Source organism: Phalaenopsis equestris, unplaced genomic scaffold (genome assembly GCF_001263595.1).
Source record: "Phalaenopsis equestris unplaced genomic scaffold, ASM126359v1 Scaffold216781, whole genome shotgun sequence".
Lineage (NCBI taxonomy): Eukaryota > Viridiplantae > Streptophyta > Magnoliopsida > Asparagales > Orchidaceae > Phalaenopsis > Phalaenopsis equestris.
The window spans coordinates 1,759-15,812 of NW_018235372.1; the positions used below are offsets into that span (position 1 = coordinate 1,759).

The following is a 14,054-nucleotide window of genomic DNA, read 5'->3' on the forward strand; positions in this document are numbered from 1 at the left end:
CTTGTCGATGATTTCTACAACTTCATGGATTTCGACCGTCCCATCAATATGACACACCATAAACTTTAGTATGCTGACATCATGTGACCGGACTATTGCTGGCCTATTTTCGCACTGATGGTCTGCTTAGACAAAGACTACTGCAAAAAAGAGTGGCACCCAGCCATCCTGCACTAGAAACAGCGTGCAAGGAAAAAGTTGAAAACGAAAAATAAAACCGAAAACATCTGAACAGCCAATATCAATGATGTATTTTAAAAATGGTCTTTATATTGAATGCAAGGTAGTTAATATTTGGAGAAAAAATTGAGTATGGAAGACGTACGCAATGTTATGTACGTTATGGAGGTTATTCAGAGGATATTGCAAGATTATATCCACGTTATACCCCTTGTAACATCAATATAACATACCTCTAATTTATCTGTACCTTCTAGTAAGTTTCGCGCTTCTATTTTCATATATTTCTAGGTTACAGGTAGGTTACAGGGAGGCTACAGGGGGTATAACGTGAATATAACCATCAATGCCCTCTGAACAACCTCCCTGAAGTACGCAGCGTTGCGTACATCTTATGTTTACAAATTTTTCTCTAATATCTGAGCTTATCTAATCACTTTCATCGACTTCTTATGTGCTCATTCACGAATTTGAGGCCTTTAATGAACAATAAACGCACACGGGCCTTAGATGTGCACCTGATTTTGCAAATATTTGCATGGCTTGTAGCATGTGGGCATGTCGAGAAGCATGCTTTGAATTGGTTGAGAGAGAAAATTACAAATGGAAAATTTCTTGTTATTGCATGCTAAAATTAATGGATAATTTCATATAAATTTGTTAAGAATATGTTAGTAATTGTTGTATTCTGAATTGTCGTAGTGGTCATATCCCAAGAGTTTTGAGTGTGAAAGTTTGGAAGAAAAGGGGTAACAGAGATGAGAAAACATAGGTCCAATGAAAATTCAGAGAGAAGAGTGTATGACATTTATTCATCAAATAACCCCTACTTATAATCATTGATGGATTTAGTATACAATTACACCAATATCCCCTTTACCCCAATGGTTCGGGGGTATTTATTGTTTTTTTCTAGTCACAGGTAGTTAATATAACCACTTTTTTAATTTTAATAAATGGTTGTGTCTATTGAATATAATATCTTCTTTTCAAATAGTGTTATAATTGTTTCTTTCATTTTAAATAAAATAAAGTTCTAGTATATTTTAAATTTAAATATATATTTGATGTGATCTGGTATAACTTCCTTTTTAAATATCGAGATATTTGGATATTTGGAATGATGGCCGAGTTGAAATTTATTTTCAATCAGTATGGTGTGATTCAAACCCAAGCCATAATAAATTCAATCACAATGATTATGTTGTTCGTTGTTTTATGCCATCGCTTAGCCATCCTATGGTCGACTAACTTGTTTAACTACTTTTTTTCATTAAAGATCGATCAGGACGGCATTGTGCAATTTTTTGCCAATTACATACTCCAAATCCTAGAGCTGGAGAATAAGACAAAAGACTGGAAGAAACAGTTTATGGTCGGATCTTGCACCAATTACTAGTTGATTAGTGTCACTCCTCAAGATGTGTCAGTAAGAAAAAATAAAACACTCTCGAAAACTCTTGTGGCTGACGGGGAGAAAATTGAGAGGTGACTCTTATCAATTTCTCAATACACCAATACAAAACCTATTTTACAAAAATAGAAATTGATGAGTTTGATAAATCAAACTCTGTAACTAACTACTATTTATTAAAACATAAACGATAGAAAGCACGACATGCAATATGAACAATAAAAGTGACAATTTACTTTATATATAACAAAAACTTTCAAAGAATATCAAAGTTGATGATCATGAATATGAGTGACTTGCACATATGTACTTTTATGTAGATATTTATAGGTTACCTCGTAAGTTGTATTTATACACACAACGCTTAACAATCCTTTATATATATAGTTGTGCTGCGTACCCCGATCTGCTTGTTGACATCCATGATATAAGACTCCTCAGGTCATGGGTTAAAATCCCCTCTGGCACAGTTGGTCTTAAGGAGTTGATACTTGATTTGTTAGACACATTAGGGGTGGTTGGAGGCTCGTATAATAGCCTATGACCATTCCTTTTATAAAAAAAACAATATATATATATGTATATATATTAATTTGATGATCTAGTTTAAGAAATAATTTTATTGTAGATTCGTGTGTGTTTTCTAATTTTTTAGGATGTACATGAGATTGCAACCACTTCTTCAAGTTAAATGTTTACATTTTTTTTCGAATAATATCAGCTCCATTGTATTTAAATCGTGACATGTTTTCTCATACTAATTTCGATCGGCAAAAATTCTATCCAAAGATGTTTTACTCAAAATTTCATAGAGAATGTGACAAAAAGCTATAGTTGCTCTACATTCCTAAATTAACACGACAATATCCAAAAATTTTTCATACAAAACTTTCACGATTTCACTCCTCTTTAATTTTTCTCCTCTTATTTAATAGGACCACTGTAACCCTCTCTTTCCTATCCTTCGTCAAGAAGCTCCACAAAAACCTAAGTTTGAAAAACCATTTCTAACCTATGGGCTGGGTGGACATAGAAAGTGTGAGATCCAGGGAGAGAAAACAGAAGATAAGAGGGAGAAAATGGAGACATCAGACTTGCCCACTCATTACTTCAATCATTACTTTCCTGCTCCCCACCACCTAAACTTTCATAATTGTCATCTATTATATCATCCCCACATCCATCTCCTCTTCCAAAAACTATTACCTGCATATTGTTGACATTGTTATCTCAGTTATAATGAAAGAAAGAGAAGGTAAAAGTAAAAAACCAAACCTAACTCTTTTGGAACATATAAAACCAACAACAGCAAGCATTAGCTTTTCAAATCATCTCCTATAGATTTGAGGATTCAAAGAAGCATCGCAACGCGGTCATTGAAGAATGTCTGCTCCTGCTGTTCCGGCCAATGTTTGCTATGTTCACTGCAACTTCTGCAATACCATCCTTGTGGTATACATACTTTCTCACAACATATCTTAAATTCCAAAAGCTTTTCCGTTCTATAATTTCCCAGATAATAATCTGTTTAAAAATTTTTTTAGAGCAAGATGAACATGTTTGGTATTTTTCATTGATTAAATCTCTTTTTTTTATTTTTTTTCTCTTCAAAAAATATAGGTAAGTTGGTCTTTGTATATGAAGGGTGTTATATTGTCTATAATTACTAAATGGAGCTATAGGTGCACACATATAGGTGCATGCATAAATTTGGCGATTTTTGTAGATCAAAGAAGGAAGAATATTTTTGGTTTCTATCTTACTAGTTTCGTTATATTGTCTATAATTACTAAATGGAGCTATAGTTGCACACCTATAGGAAGAATATTTTTGGTTTCTATCTTACTAGTTTCATTAGGGTATCCATCTTCTGTGGAAAGATGTTGCCTTTAAGAGGTTTTGGATTTCAAGGAAACTATTGGGGAAATCATCATTAATATGATTTCATTTTCTAATTAATCACAATTGTCACTAGTTTCTCTCTCAAAGATGAACACTTTCCATTTCTTCTATTTAGGAAGAGCAACATTTTTCTTCTATTTAAGAAGAGCAACATTTAGGGTACTTGGTCTGAAATTATTAAACTAACAGTAAGACTTGATAAATTTAAATACTATTTTCAATTAATAGATTGAAGTAATGTTCTATGAAATTATAAATTATACAACTTGCAGTCTAGTTACTAGATGCTTAGAACTAGATAATAAGAAAATGAACCCACTTAAGCTTCTGGATCACACAACACATATTCTAGTGTCTTAATTCATAATGAAAGAATTAATGTATAGTCTAGCATATAATTTAGCACATCCTTAGCACTCTACAACTTGATAAAACTGATATCCTCAAGACTTTTTCATTATTTTGCAATTTTTAATTTTTAAAATATAAATTTTCTTTTGCATATCACTCCTGAGTTCATGTTCTCTTTTTGAAAGACAATATATTTAAATGCAGTAGTACCCTTCTAACATCTTTATATGTGAAAAATCATAGTATTGAAGAACTTTTCTAAGAGCAATAATTACTTTTCAATACCACCAAATCTAAACTTTTGATGAAAACAATTTAAACAAATTATGAAATTTAAACATTCAAGCAAACCAAAAAACCATCTTGATTTCTGTGTGAGTGCATGCTGAACGTCCGGACAAAATCTGAAAGAACTAATCATTTACCATCGAATTCTTGCTTTCATGCGATATTTGCTGTTGATGTGAATGTGGGAGGAGATAAAGAGAGAAAGGAAGAGAGATGGTGGTAGAAATACATGTAATGGCTCTTCTGTCACATCATTTTCCACTCTCTTTCTTCGCATTGTTTCATCTGCGCTTGCTTTTATTTATTATGGAGCAGAAGTTGGTCAGGAGGGTGTGCGCAGAAAAGGAGGGGGGAGGAATTAATAGCATGCAGCTTTTAACTCGAATTTAGACTTTTTAGCTATAATGCTTTAGATTATTGCAATGTAATCTATTTGCTCAAATGATGAAATGCAGTCTTTATTTAATGTTTCAGGTGAGTGTTCCAGGGAGCAATTTGTCAGCGATTGTGACAGTGAGATGTGGGCATTGTGGGAATTTGCTTTCCGTGAATATGGGAGCTCTTCCTCAGTCAATTCCACTTCAAAAACTTGAGGTTCCACATCTCTTCTTCATAATACTAGCTACAGTCATTTACATAACTCTCGTAAAATATATGAGAATTAGTTTTAATCGACTGCTACGCATTCAGAAAATGCTTCTGAACAACAAATATGTTAGGAATTTATAAGGAATAAACTATTTTCTATTACCTAAAACTTCATGATTGAAAATCACATTGAAGGTAGGCGGAAGGCGGCAGATTACTACAGATAATGCAAATTTTCTTGCAGCATTATTTGCATGAACCTTCTTCTTATTTACAGACACTGTAATAACTACAGCCAAATACAACCGCAATACAGGATAAATACTTCAAGTTCTATTTTACAGGATTTTCATCGTCCATTGTTTGATGTTTTAAATTCAAGTTGAACGTGATTTTCAACCATATTTCAACTTGAGAGAAAGTGTTAGGAGTTATGAAAAGAAATAATTTATTCCTTATAACTTCCTAACAAAATAATTTATTTGTTCCATATTTTATAAAGTTGTTATCAAGATCTTTAGAACAATTCTCCACAACATTTAACCATTTTTTCAGCAGCATTTATTACATTTAGGGATCAAGGTCATCTTAACTTCTAACAGACTAAATAAATATGCTGAAAAAGAGTTTCGTTTGATGTACAAAACATTATAAACATGACCAACTTTCAAAACTGTAAGACAAATGATATTAATACTTAAACAACAACATATCCCAATATGGAAACATTAAAGGCCATTTTTCACATGTATTTATAGTTGCCAATAGCTAAAGGAGGATTTCTTCTTTTGACGTTTTCTGGGATGATAAGTACATGGTTCAGTTCACACAGGCTGGCACAAGAGTTGGAAAAAAAGATTCCGCATTCAAATAGCTGTTTTATTGAATTACTTTCCAATTTATGTTTTTTTTTATATATAAATTACAGGGATACAGTTTAGGGAGTCAAGTCTTACGTACGAGCTGCGAATCATCTTCTAGTTGTAGCAGAACTTCACTTGTCAATGCCATGGGCGATGATCAGCAGGATATACCTCTTATGCATCGTAAGTTTATCATAGTTATACATGGATGTCATTTTCTTTTTTAAAATACAGGAGTTTACCTATGTAGAATTGTTGTACATAAGTAATCATATCCCAACAAATAGCTAGATTTTTGTTTTTAGGATTCATTATTCCAATTTCACAGTTGGTATAACTTTTTATTTTGGTAGTTATTCGGGTTGTCAAAAATTGATCACACACGCCAACATGATTCGAACTCGACTAAAAAATTTTGGGTTCAGGTTGACCCAAACTTTTTTCGAGCTGGGTTCGAGTAAGAGAATTCTATCTGTTTATTATTTGGGTTGGGGTCAGTTTGTTTGAACCCGAAAATCAAAACATGGCCCAAATAAGCACGAAAGTTTGGGTCGGGTTTGGTTTAGCGGGTCAACTCGGTTTTGGGTCATATTCAGGTTTTAGTTTTTGACCCAATTATTATTCGGGTCGAGTCGGTTTGACCTTTTTTAGGTCAGATCATTTTTTGGTCAAACTGTAACCTGACCCGCTGACTCGAATTGACACGTAAAGTTATTGTGTTATTATTTTCTGAAAAAATAAATAAACAAAGACATTATACACAAAAATAAACTTTTAGAAGTGTCAATTAAGCCAATTTATATACCCATAACATCTTGAAGAAATTGTAAAAATTCAGAAATTTAAAGCTTATGTTTTATGAATTAAGAAAAACTAAGGAACAAGCAAATAAAAAACAACAAAATATGCAAAAGTGCATGCAGCTAATCAAACTTTTATACATAAAACGCAACATTTATCTATTAAAGATCCATGCATACAATGAGCCCATTTAGCCTAGCATCCATGCATACAATGAGCCCATTTAGCCTAGCATCCATGCATACAATGAGCCCATTTAGCCTAGCATCCATGCATACAATGAGCCCATTTAGCCTATCTAATCACATTTATCTTCTAGTAAATTTATTATTATTAGATAAAGTGTCCTCATTGTATGCTAGGATGCATCCCTTAGTATTCATCAGGAGAAGCAAATAAAGCCCTTCCTTTAATATAAAATTTTTTATTGGTATAAATTAAGCATTTTTTATATGCAATATTTATTACTTTTATCTCATCCATTATGGGTAAAAAAGATATGAATGCATTATTTTCCTTGTTAAATAAGTTGCATCAAACTTGCTGCTTAAGATATCATTATCTTGTCTTTTATTGTTTGCTTTGGTGGGTCAAACATACATATAACATATAGAAGAAACCATTTATAAAGGCTCTTTCTTCTTTTATTATTATTAATCATTCTTCTAATAACATAAACGAAGAGCATAGTAATTAGAATGAGTCATACTAAAACTTTAGTCTTCAACATGCTCTTCAATATTACAATTTACATCTAACTTTTCAGTTTGCATTATTTCTTCATTATTAATCAATGATTCAAATTTACATGTATCTACCAAATTTCTCTTACTGACAATGATTCTCTTCTAACTATTCTCTCACCACTTAAATAAACTCAGGAGATTGTGCCCATCATTTATGATTAGTCTTTAGATTTTGATTTTTCCTGAAAATTATTTTTTCACCTCCTTCCTCTGTCTTCATAAAACATGTCATCTTTTCCTTTGAGGAAAAAATTGTTGTAGAAAAACTCAAGCATAATTATTTTAATTGTTATACATTTTTCTTATAATTAACCTCCTTTACATGACTTTAATCTGATTGAAATTTTAACTATTTTTATTATATTTGATGAAGTATCCTATTAGAAATTAAAAATATTTTCTATTCACTTAGTGCTAGAAAGTATTACGTAGAGATACAAAATAACTTTGTATGAATACCTTATGTGTGACTAGATCCCCATCTAAGTCTTTCCTACCTATGATGCTTCGGATTAGAAACTAGAGTATAACTAAATTTGCTTCCCATATGTCCATTTTTTTGTTTTTTCTTGGAGCCTTTTTTGTAACTTCCATTTTAACTAAAAAGTATTTAGGCATGAGAAAAATTAGTCACGATTTGATTCAATGCAAATATGATCTAATATTTTTTAAGTATAACCATTTTGTGCATATTTTCATAATTTAATTGAAAATAAAAAAAGCACAAAATAAATAATCACACATGAAAGGAAAAAAATAAAATAAATAAAATATTATGCCCATAGTAGTATAAAAGTTGAAGATCAATTTTCTTTTTAAATTGCTGATGGGAGATAAAACTTCTTTAAAACACTTTCAGCTTTCTATTACTACAAAAATATTGTGTACACATCCTCCATATTTTGCTCTTATGTCCACAAATTCTATAGCTATTAGGCCAAATTTCAATATCCTAATATTATTCTAATTATTCATTAAAATTATTCTTTAATTAAACTTAAATATTAGGAAGATTACTCAAGTTTATTTTTGTCAAAAGCTTGAATGGTTAATAGTTTTAAAAGAGGATTAACAAATAAGCTTTGAATTTTTGTTTTTTTTAATGATAAATTACTTCTTTTAAATATTATTTTGTCTTCTTAAGCTTCATACATTTATATATTCAATCATCTGTTCACTCGGATTTCGTTATTGTATTGATGTTTCTAATGTTTCTATATCTCAACTATCTTTCCTATAGTAGATGGTTGTTAATATCACTCAATAATTTGACAAAATTTTCATAAATTTGATTACTAATATTAAATAACAATTAGAGCAATTTTTTATATCCTAACATAATTCTATTTTTTTCATTAAACACAAATGAAAATAGAAGTATGTTGGCATATTTTTTTTATCAAAAAAATCTTTAATGTTGTCTTTTATAATAAAAAATACTTCGTTTAAATATTATTTTCTCACCTTAAGTTTCATACCCATTAATTTGATCTACTTGCTTGTATTAAATTATTAGGCGAACCTATATTTATGGATATTTTTACGACCACTCTATCCAAACTAACTTTCAAAGTGTAGATTGATGTCAATGTCACTCAATTATTTTCTAAAAGTTTCTAGATAAGCTTTAGGGATATTATTTTTACCATCAAAGAAAAATGACCAAAAGTTTCTTAGAATTTATATATAATTTGCTTATTTGGTTAAAAGTAGTTCTTGCACACACACACACACACACACACACACACACACACACACACACACACACACACACACACACACACACACACACACACACACACACACACACACACACACACACACACACACACACACACACACACACACACACACAAACACATACATACATATTAATTACGTAGAAGCTACTCTTTAATCCACTAAAATTTAGTTATAAACAACAATAGTGATTTCCTTATCATTTTAATTAAGTTAATGTATTCCTTAATGTAACCATCAATTAGATCAATAAAATCAATTTATTGATCCAGAGATATCTGCATATCCTTATTAAACTTAATCATCTAAAACATTATGACTCTAGCTATTATTCTACAATTTTTTTATTCGAATTATCTTTCTATCTCTTACGACCTACTTCTAAGACTCAACATAATTTGACAAATAATATATTGATTCCGTCATAAACTTAATATTTTTCCGCTCAATGTATCAAGACCTTAATAAATGTAAAAATCTATCAATGAGAATATCTTATATAATCTTAATGATACCAAAGATTTTAGATATAGACACACACACACACACACACTTTAATTAACCATAATTGAAATGGTGAAGTAAAGGCGGGAAGGCGTTCATCAAAGTAGTATGTATTTTATCAAAGTATTTATTAATTACTTCTAAGTTATTAGTGATCTTACATAGTTAGAGATAGGCTAATAGTAGTTTTTTTAAGATCTTACATATGTGGCCTTTTGGGCATTGGGTTTCTATGAATCCTATTTTTCCCTCAATTTCTTTAGTTCTTTTCTTGAGATTCACAATTTTTTTAGTTTCAACTATGAAATAAAAATGTTTACTTTTGCTTAAAAAAATATGGCATAAGGCTAACTATGTAATCAATATTTTTCCTTCAATTTCTTTAGTTATTTTCTTGAGATTCCTAATTTTTTTAGTTTCAACTATGAAATAAGAATGTTTACTTTTGGTTAAAAAAATATGGCATAAGGCTAACTATGTAATCATTAACACACGACTAATTATTAACTAAGATGGCACATACTTAGTTGTAGATAATTTTTTCCTTTGACAACCATAAAAATTTAAGTTTTAATGAATGTCATTATCTATATTAAAGCCTTTAACGTATAGTTTATGTAAAATTAAATAAAATAAGTAAGATTATGCAATTTATTACATTTCTTCACATGTGTACATGTGTGTGTGTGTGTATTAAGAATTTATTTTAATTAAAATGTTAAATAACTTTGTTAACTTAAATAAGCTACAAATTAAACATGATTTGGTAGGATACACAAAAATATGTAGAGTAAATAGTTTAACAAAAATGAATTATCATCTAAGGGAACAAAAATGATCATCTAAAAATGACTTTAGTAATGGACTCATAGGTGATGATCTTTACTAATAATAATCATAAACACATCATTATACACTGCAGGAAGGTTGTGCATTTCCCACGGCCTCATTTCGTCGGTTATTGACAAAAAAACCCGTCGCTTATTAATTGTTTTATGAGTCAATGTTTTTTTATGGACTTAGCTAAAAAGATTGTCTGTATTAATTGTTTAACCGATGGAACTTCAAATGACATTGATTTACCGACATCTTACGGATACAATGTAATCATCACTTTTAAAAAATTTTGAAAGCAAACCATCATTTTTTTGCCATTTTTGTAATTCAAAGGGAACTTCATCATAAATTAATCAAAGAAAACTCCATCAGAAATTAATCATGGTCGTCGTTTTTATGATGCAGGTGTCCTATTTGTTCAGTGTCCAGGGCTCATCGGTTGAATAACTGATGAAGAGACCATTAGTTAGTTGTTGGTTTGTATCAAAGCAATATCCGTCAAATCCTTGTCGGTAACTCGATGCAAATATAATCAATAGCATGAATCGTCAGCTATGATGACTAATAATTGAATACTTGTCGCAAAACCGATTGTAATCAATCAAAAACCTGTAGCATAAGAAAACAAAAGATTTATTTTTCCTATTTATGATTGTCACATCTGCAATCACAACATAGCTTAACCAATCCAAGCATTTAATAGAATTTAATTGCATTCAAATAGTAAATTATCTAATCAAATTACTAAATAAAAGATATTCATTTAATTTAACATAAATACATCACTTATTAATAAGAAAATTTATGCTTAAATGTTCAACATAATCATATACAAATAAAATTAAAAATATCCCCACTAATGCCTCATCTTTTTCCTCCAATGGTTCCTTCCTATGCTACTTCCCACTGCTAGAATGCATCTAACTCGGCCTTCAACATGGTCTTCTTGTTTTCCTCTAACTCCAACTTCATTAGAATGAAGTGGTCCTTAGTATTATTAGCGAATGCTGCAACACACATAGAGAAATCCTCCATTTGTGTGGTTGACATATAAGTTGTAGATGCATTGGTGGAGGAGTGAGCATCGTATGCAAATTTATGTGACCCGAGCCTGCAGACTTGACCCTTCTTCTACCATCCAACTGTGTCTTTCCACATGTCATACTCAGACAAATCGCGATCTTGAATTGTATTATTGCTCGATGCTTGGGATCGACTCCTTTTCAGCTAATAGAATCTCTTCTGCAAGAAAAAAAGTTACATACCGTTAGAGCTAGAATGCATAAACAACAAATAATTTAGCTCATCAATTATCTTGGTCGCATGGGATTTATATTTGATCCATGACTGGTCTGACTGTCACCTGATGTTTGGATAAGTGTACTAATAATTCCTTATGATTTATAAATTTTTATGGATGGTATTGTACTTTAAAAAGGTATATTTTATGTTTTTCTTGTCGGTAAAACAGGTAATGGAAGTGAGGAAATATGGAGGAAACTTGAAGCAAAGGAGCTTAATTGAGTACAGTCGCCTAATCGCTAGACCCCAAGGCGGCTAGGCACCAGACCCTCAATCCTCAATTGGACAACCTAAGAGGTTGACGCCTAGGTGCCAACCACTTGGAGCCTAAGCACCGCTATACTGGGGCCTATGCGCTAAAGGAGCCCATGCGTTCTTCAGCAAATAAACAAATTGGTGCCTAGGCCCCAGCCCTAAGGAGCCTAGGTGGCAGCGAATGCTTGGAGTAGTTTTGGCAGTTCAGGAAGCTTGTCCTGATGAGTTGCTAGGAGGACGTTGATTGGTTTCTTATGCATAGTAATAGGTTTTACAAATATGCATTCATCAGGAATTGGAAAGATTAGTGAAAGGGGGTTGCTAGGATTGTTGAATGTGGAGAGATTGATAAATTGTGAGGGTTAGCTTGTGGTAAAATCCTTCTTCTTCTTCTTGTGCAAAGGAAAAAGGAAGGCCTTCAAGAGCAGCAGGCCAGGTTCAGTAGGAGTCTTGGTTAAGCATGTTCAGATTATTGTAAAGGAGGGAAAGATAAGTATTGTTCGTATTTATTTTTGTATTTTATGTTTAAACATTTGGGTAGTAGTTTTCTCTTCTTTCAATGAATCTGTATGGTCTTTTTCTCATGCTTCTTAAGTAGATTTCTTTACCTTTCCATGTGATGATTAAGTAGGATGTATATAACTGAAAAGTACTTTTAAATTACTTTTGATTATTGACTGTGATGATTAACCTTTTGATCTTCATTTACTTTTCATTCTGGTAAAGTGAAATGTTAAAATGTATTGAGAAACATAATGACTCGAGGGAGCTATGGTAGAATCAGCTAAAGTAGTCACATTTATATATGGGGTATAGATTGATATGTCTTGTAGGGAGATGCAAATGTTAGGGAAAAATTCTATGAAGGGTTAATTACGGCATTTAAGATATTAAAGTCATTTTGGTCAATATTCTTTATGCACTCGGGAGAGGGTCAAGAGGGGTGTTGCTTCTATTTGTCACCGACCTATTTTATACTTTGCATTTTACATTTCCTATACTCCACTTACATCATTACAAGTGATGGTATTTCTAGAACCTGATATTCATCCATTTAAACCACGTTAACTAGGATTTTTGTAGGATTTACACTTTATAATAGCTTTAGATACTTTAGGATTACTTCGTAGGACTCCAACACAAATTAAATTCTAGGCTAGGAACAAAATGAGTAAACTATAACTTTTCTATTTTGAAATTACCTTTTTCTGTGTGAGATTGACATTCTGGATTCTAAAATTTAATATTATTGATACAAGATGTGCACATGTGTGAGCCTAATGTGTAGTAGCACTTAGAAGTAGCATCAAGTTTTTGGCATTGTTGTCGGGGAATGACCGTAATTTAATTTAAGAGAATTTTAGTTGAACTTCGAGGACTTAGACTTGGAAAAACTATAGTGTTAATAGCTTGTTCTTAACTATTTTTACTATTTTTGAAAAACCCAAGAAAGACCAAAAATATTTTTGTTTGATATTATTTGAACCTTTTAGCTATCTCTAGTTCATGTATGCTAGTGCAGGACCTACGAGACTTGCACCATACGATTTTGAGTTAGAGAAAACTATTATAGAAATTAGAAAATAAAAGAGACTTAAGCAACTCATAGGAGAGATGCTTAAAAATCTAAATAACAACCTAGAAATTTAGGAACCAACCTATAAACATCCAAATGCACATGGACCCTAAAGAGACTATGATAACCCTACGACAGATGAAATTCACTTAAGCATTCAAACCCTTACCATAGAAGCTAACACATTCAAATTGAAACCTGCTATCATCCAAATGGTGCAAAACAACCAGTTTGGGGGAACCCCGTCTAAGGATCCAAACTTACATTTTGTGAGATTCTTTGAAATATGTGCCATGTTTCATTATAACGATTTTTCTAAATGGTGCAAAACTACCGCAAGCTGGCCATTGGGTGATATATACAAAAGGAAAAAAATGTACATTATTGTTGCTTTGAATAGCGATAATATGACTAATCAGCTTATTTCATTCTGAACTATGAGATAGAATGATGCGCCAATGACCCATAAGCAATGTAGTGGTTTAATTTATTTTCCTCCTTTTCCTTGAACACAAATGTATGCCCATACAAATAAGCTATCCCATTTAGCCTCTCTAATCACATTTATCCTCTAGTAAATTCATTAATATTATCTAAGATGTCCTGATTATGTGTTAGGATGCATCACTTAATATTCACTTACTTCACGATGAACCAGGAGAAGCAAATAAAGCCCTTCCTTTAGTATAAAATTTTTTGTTGGTATA

The 14,054-nt window shown here is 31.6% G+C and overlaps 1 protein-coding gene across 1 annotated transcript; it reads left to right on the top strand.

The window, feature by feature from the left end:
• Window positions 1-2,873: 2,873 nt before the first annotated feature.
• On the top strand, window positions 2,874-5,769 carry LOC110037206 (protein YABBY 2-like; the record flags this gene model as incomplete). The annotated part of the gene is given in 3 exon segments (XM_020741794.1): window positions 2,874-3,046; window positions 4,610-4,729; window positions 5,652-5,769. Coding segments are annotated over 3 exon segments (307 nt in total), but the record flags the coding sequence as incomplete, so codon positions are not given.
• Window positions 5,770-14,054: the final 8,285 nt, after the last annotated feature.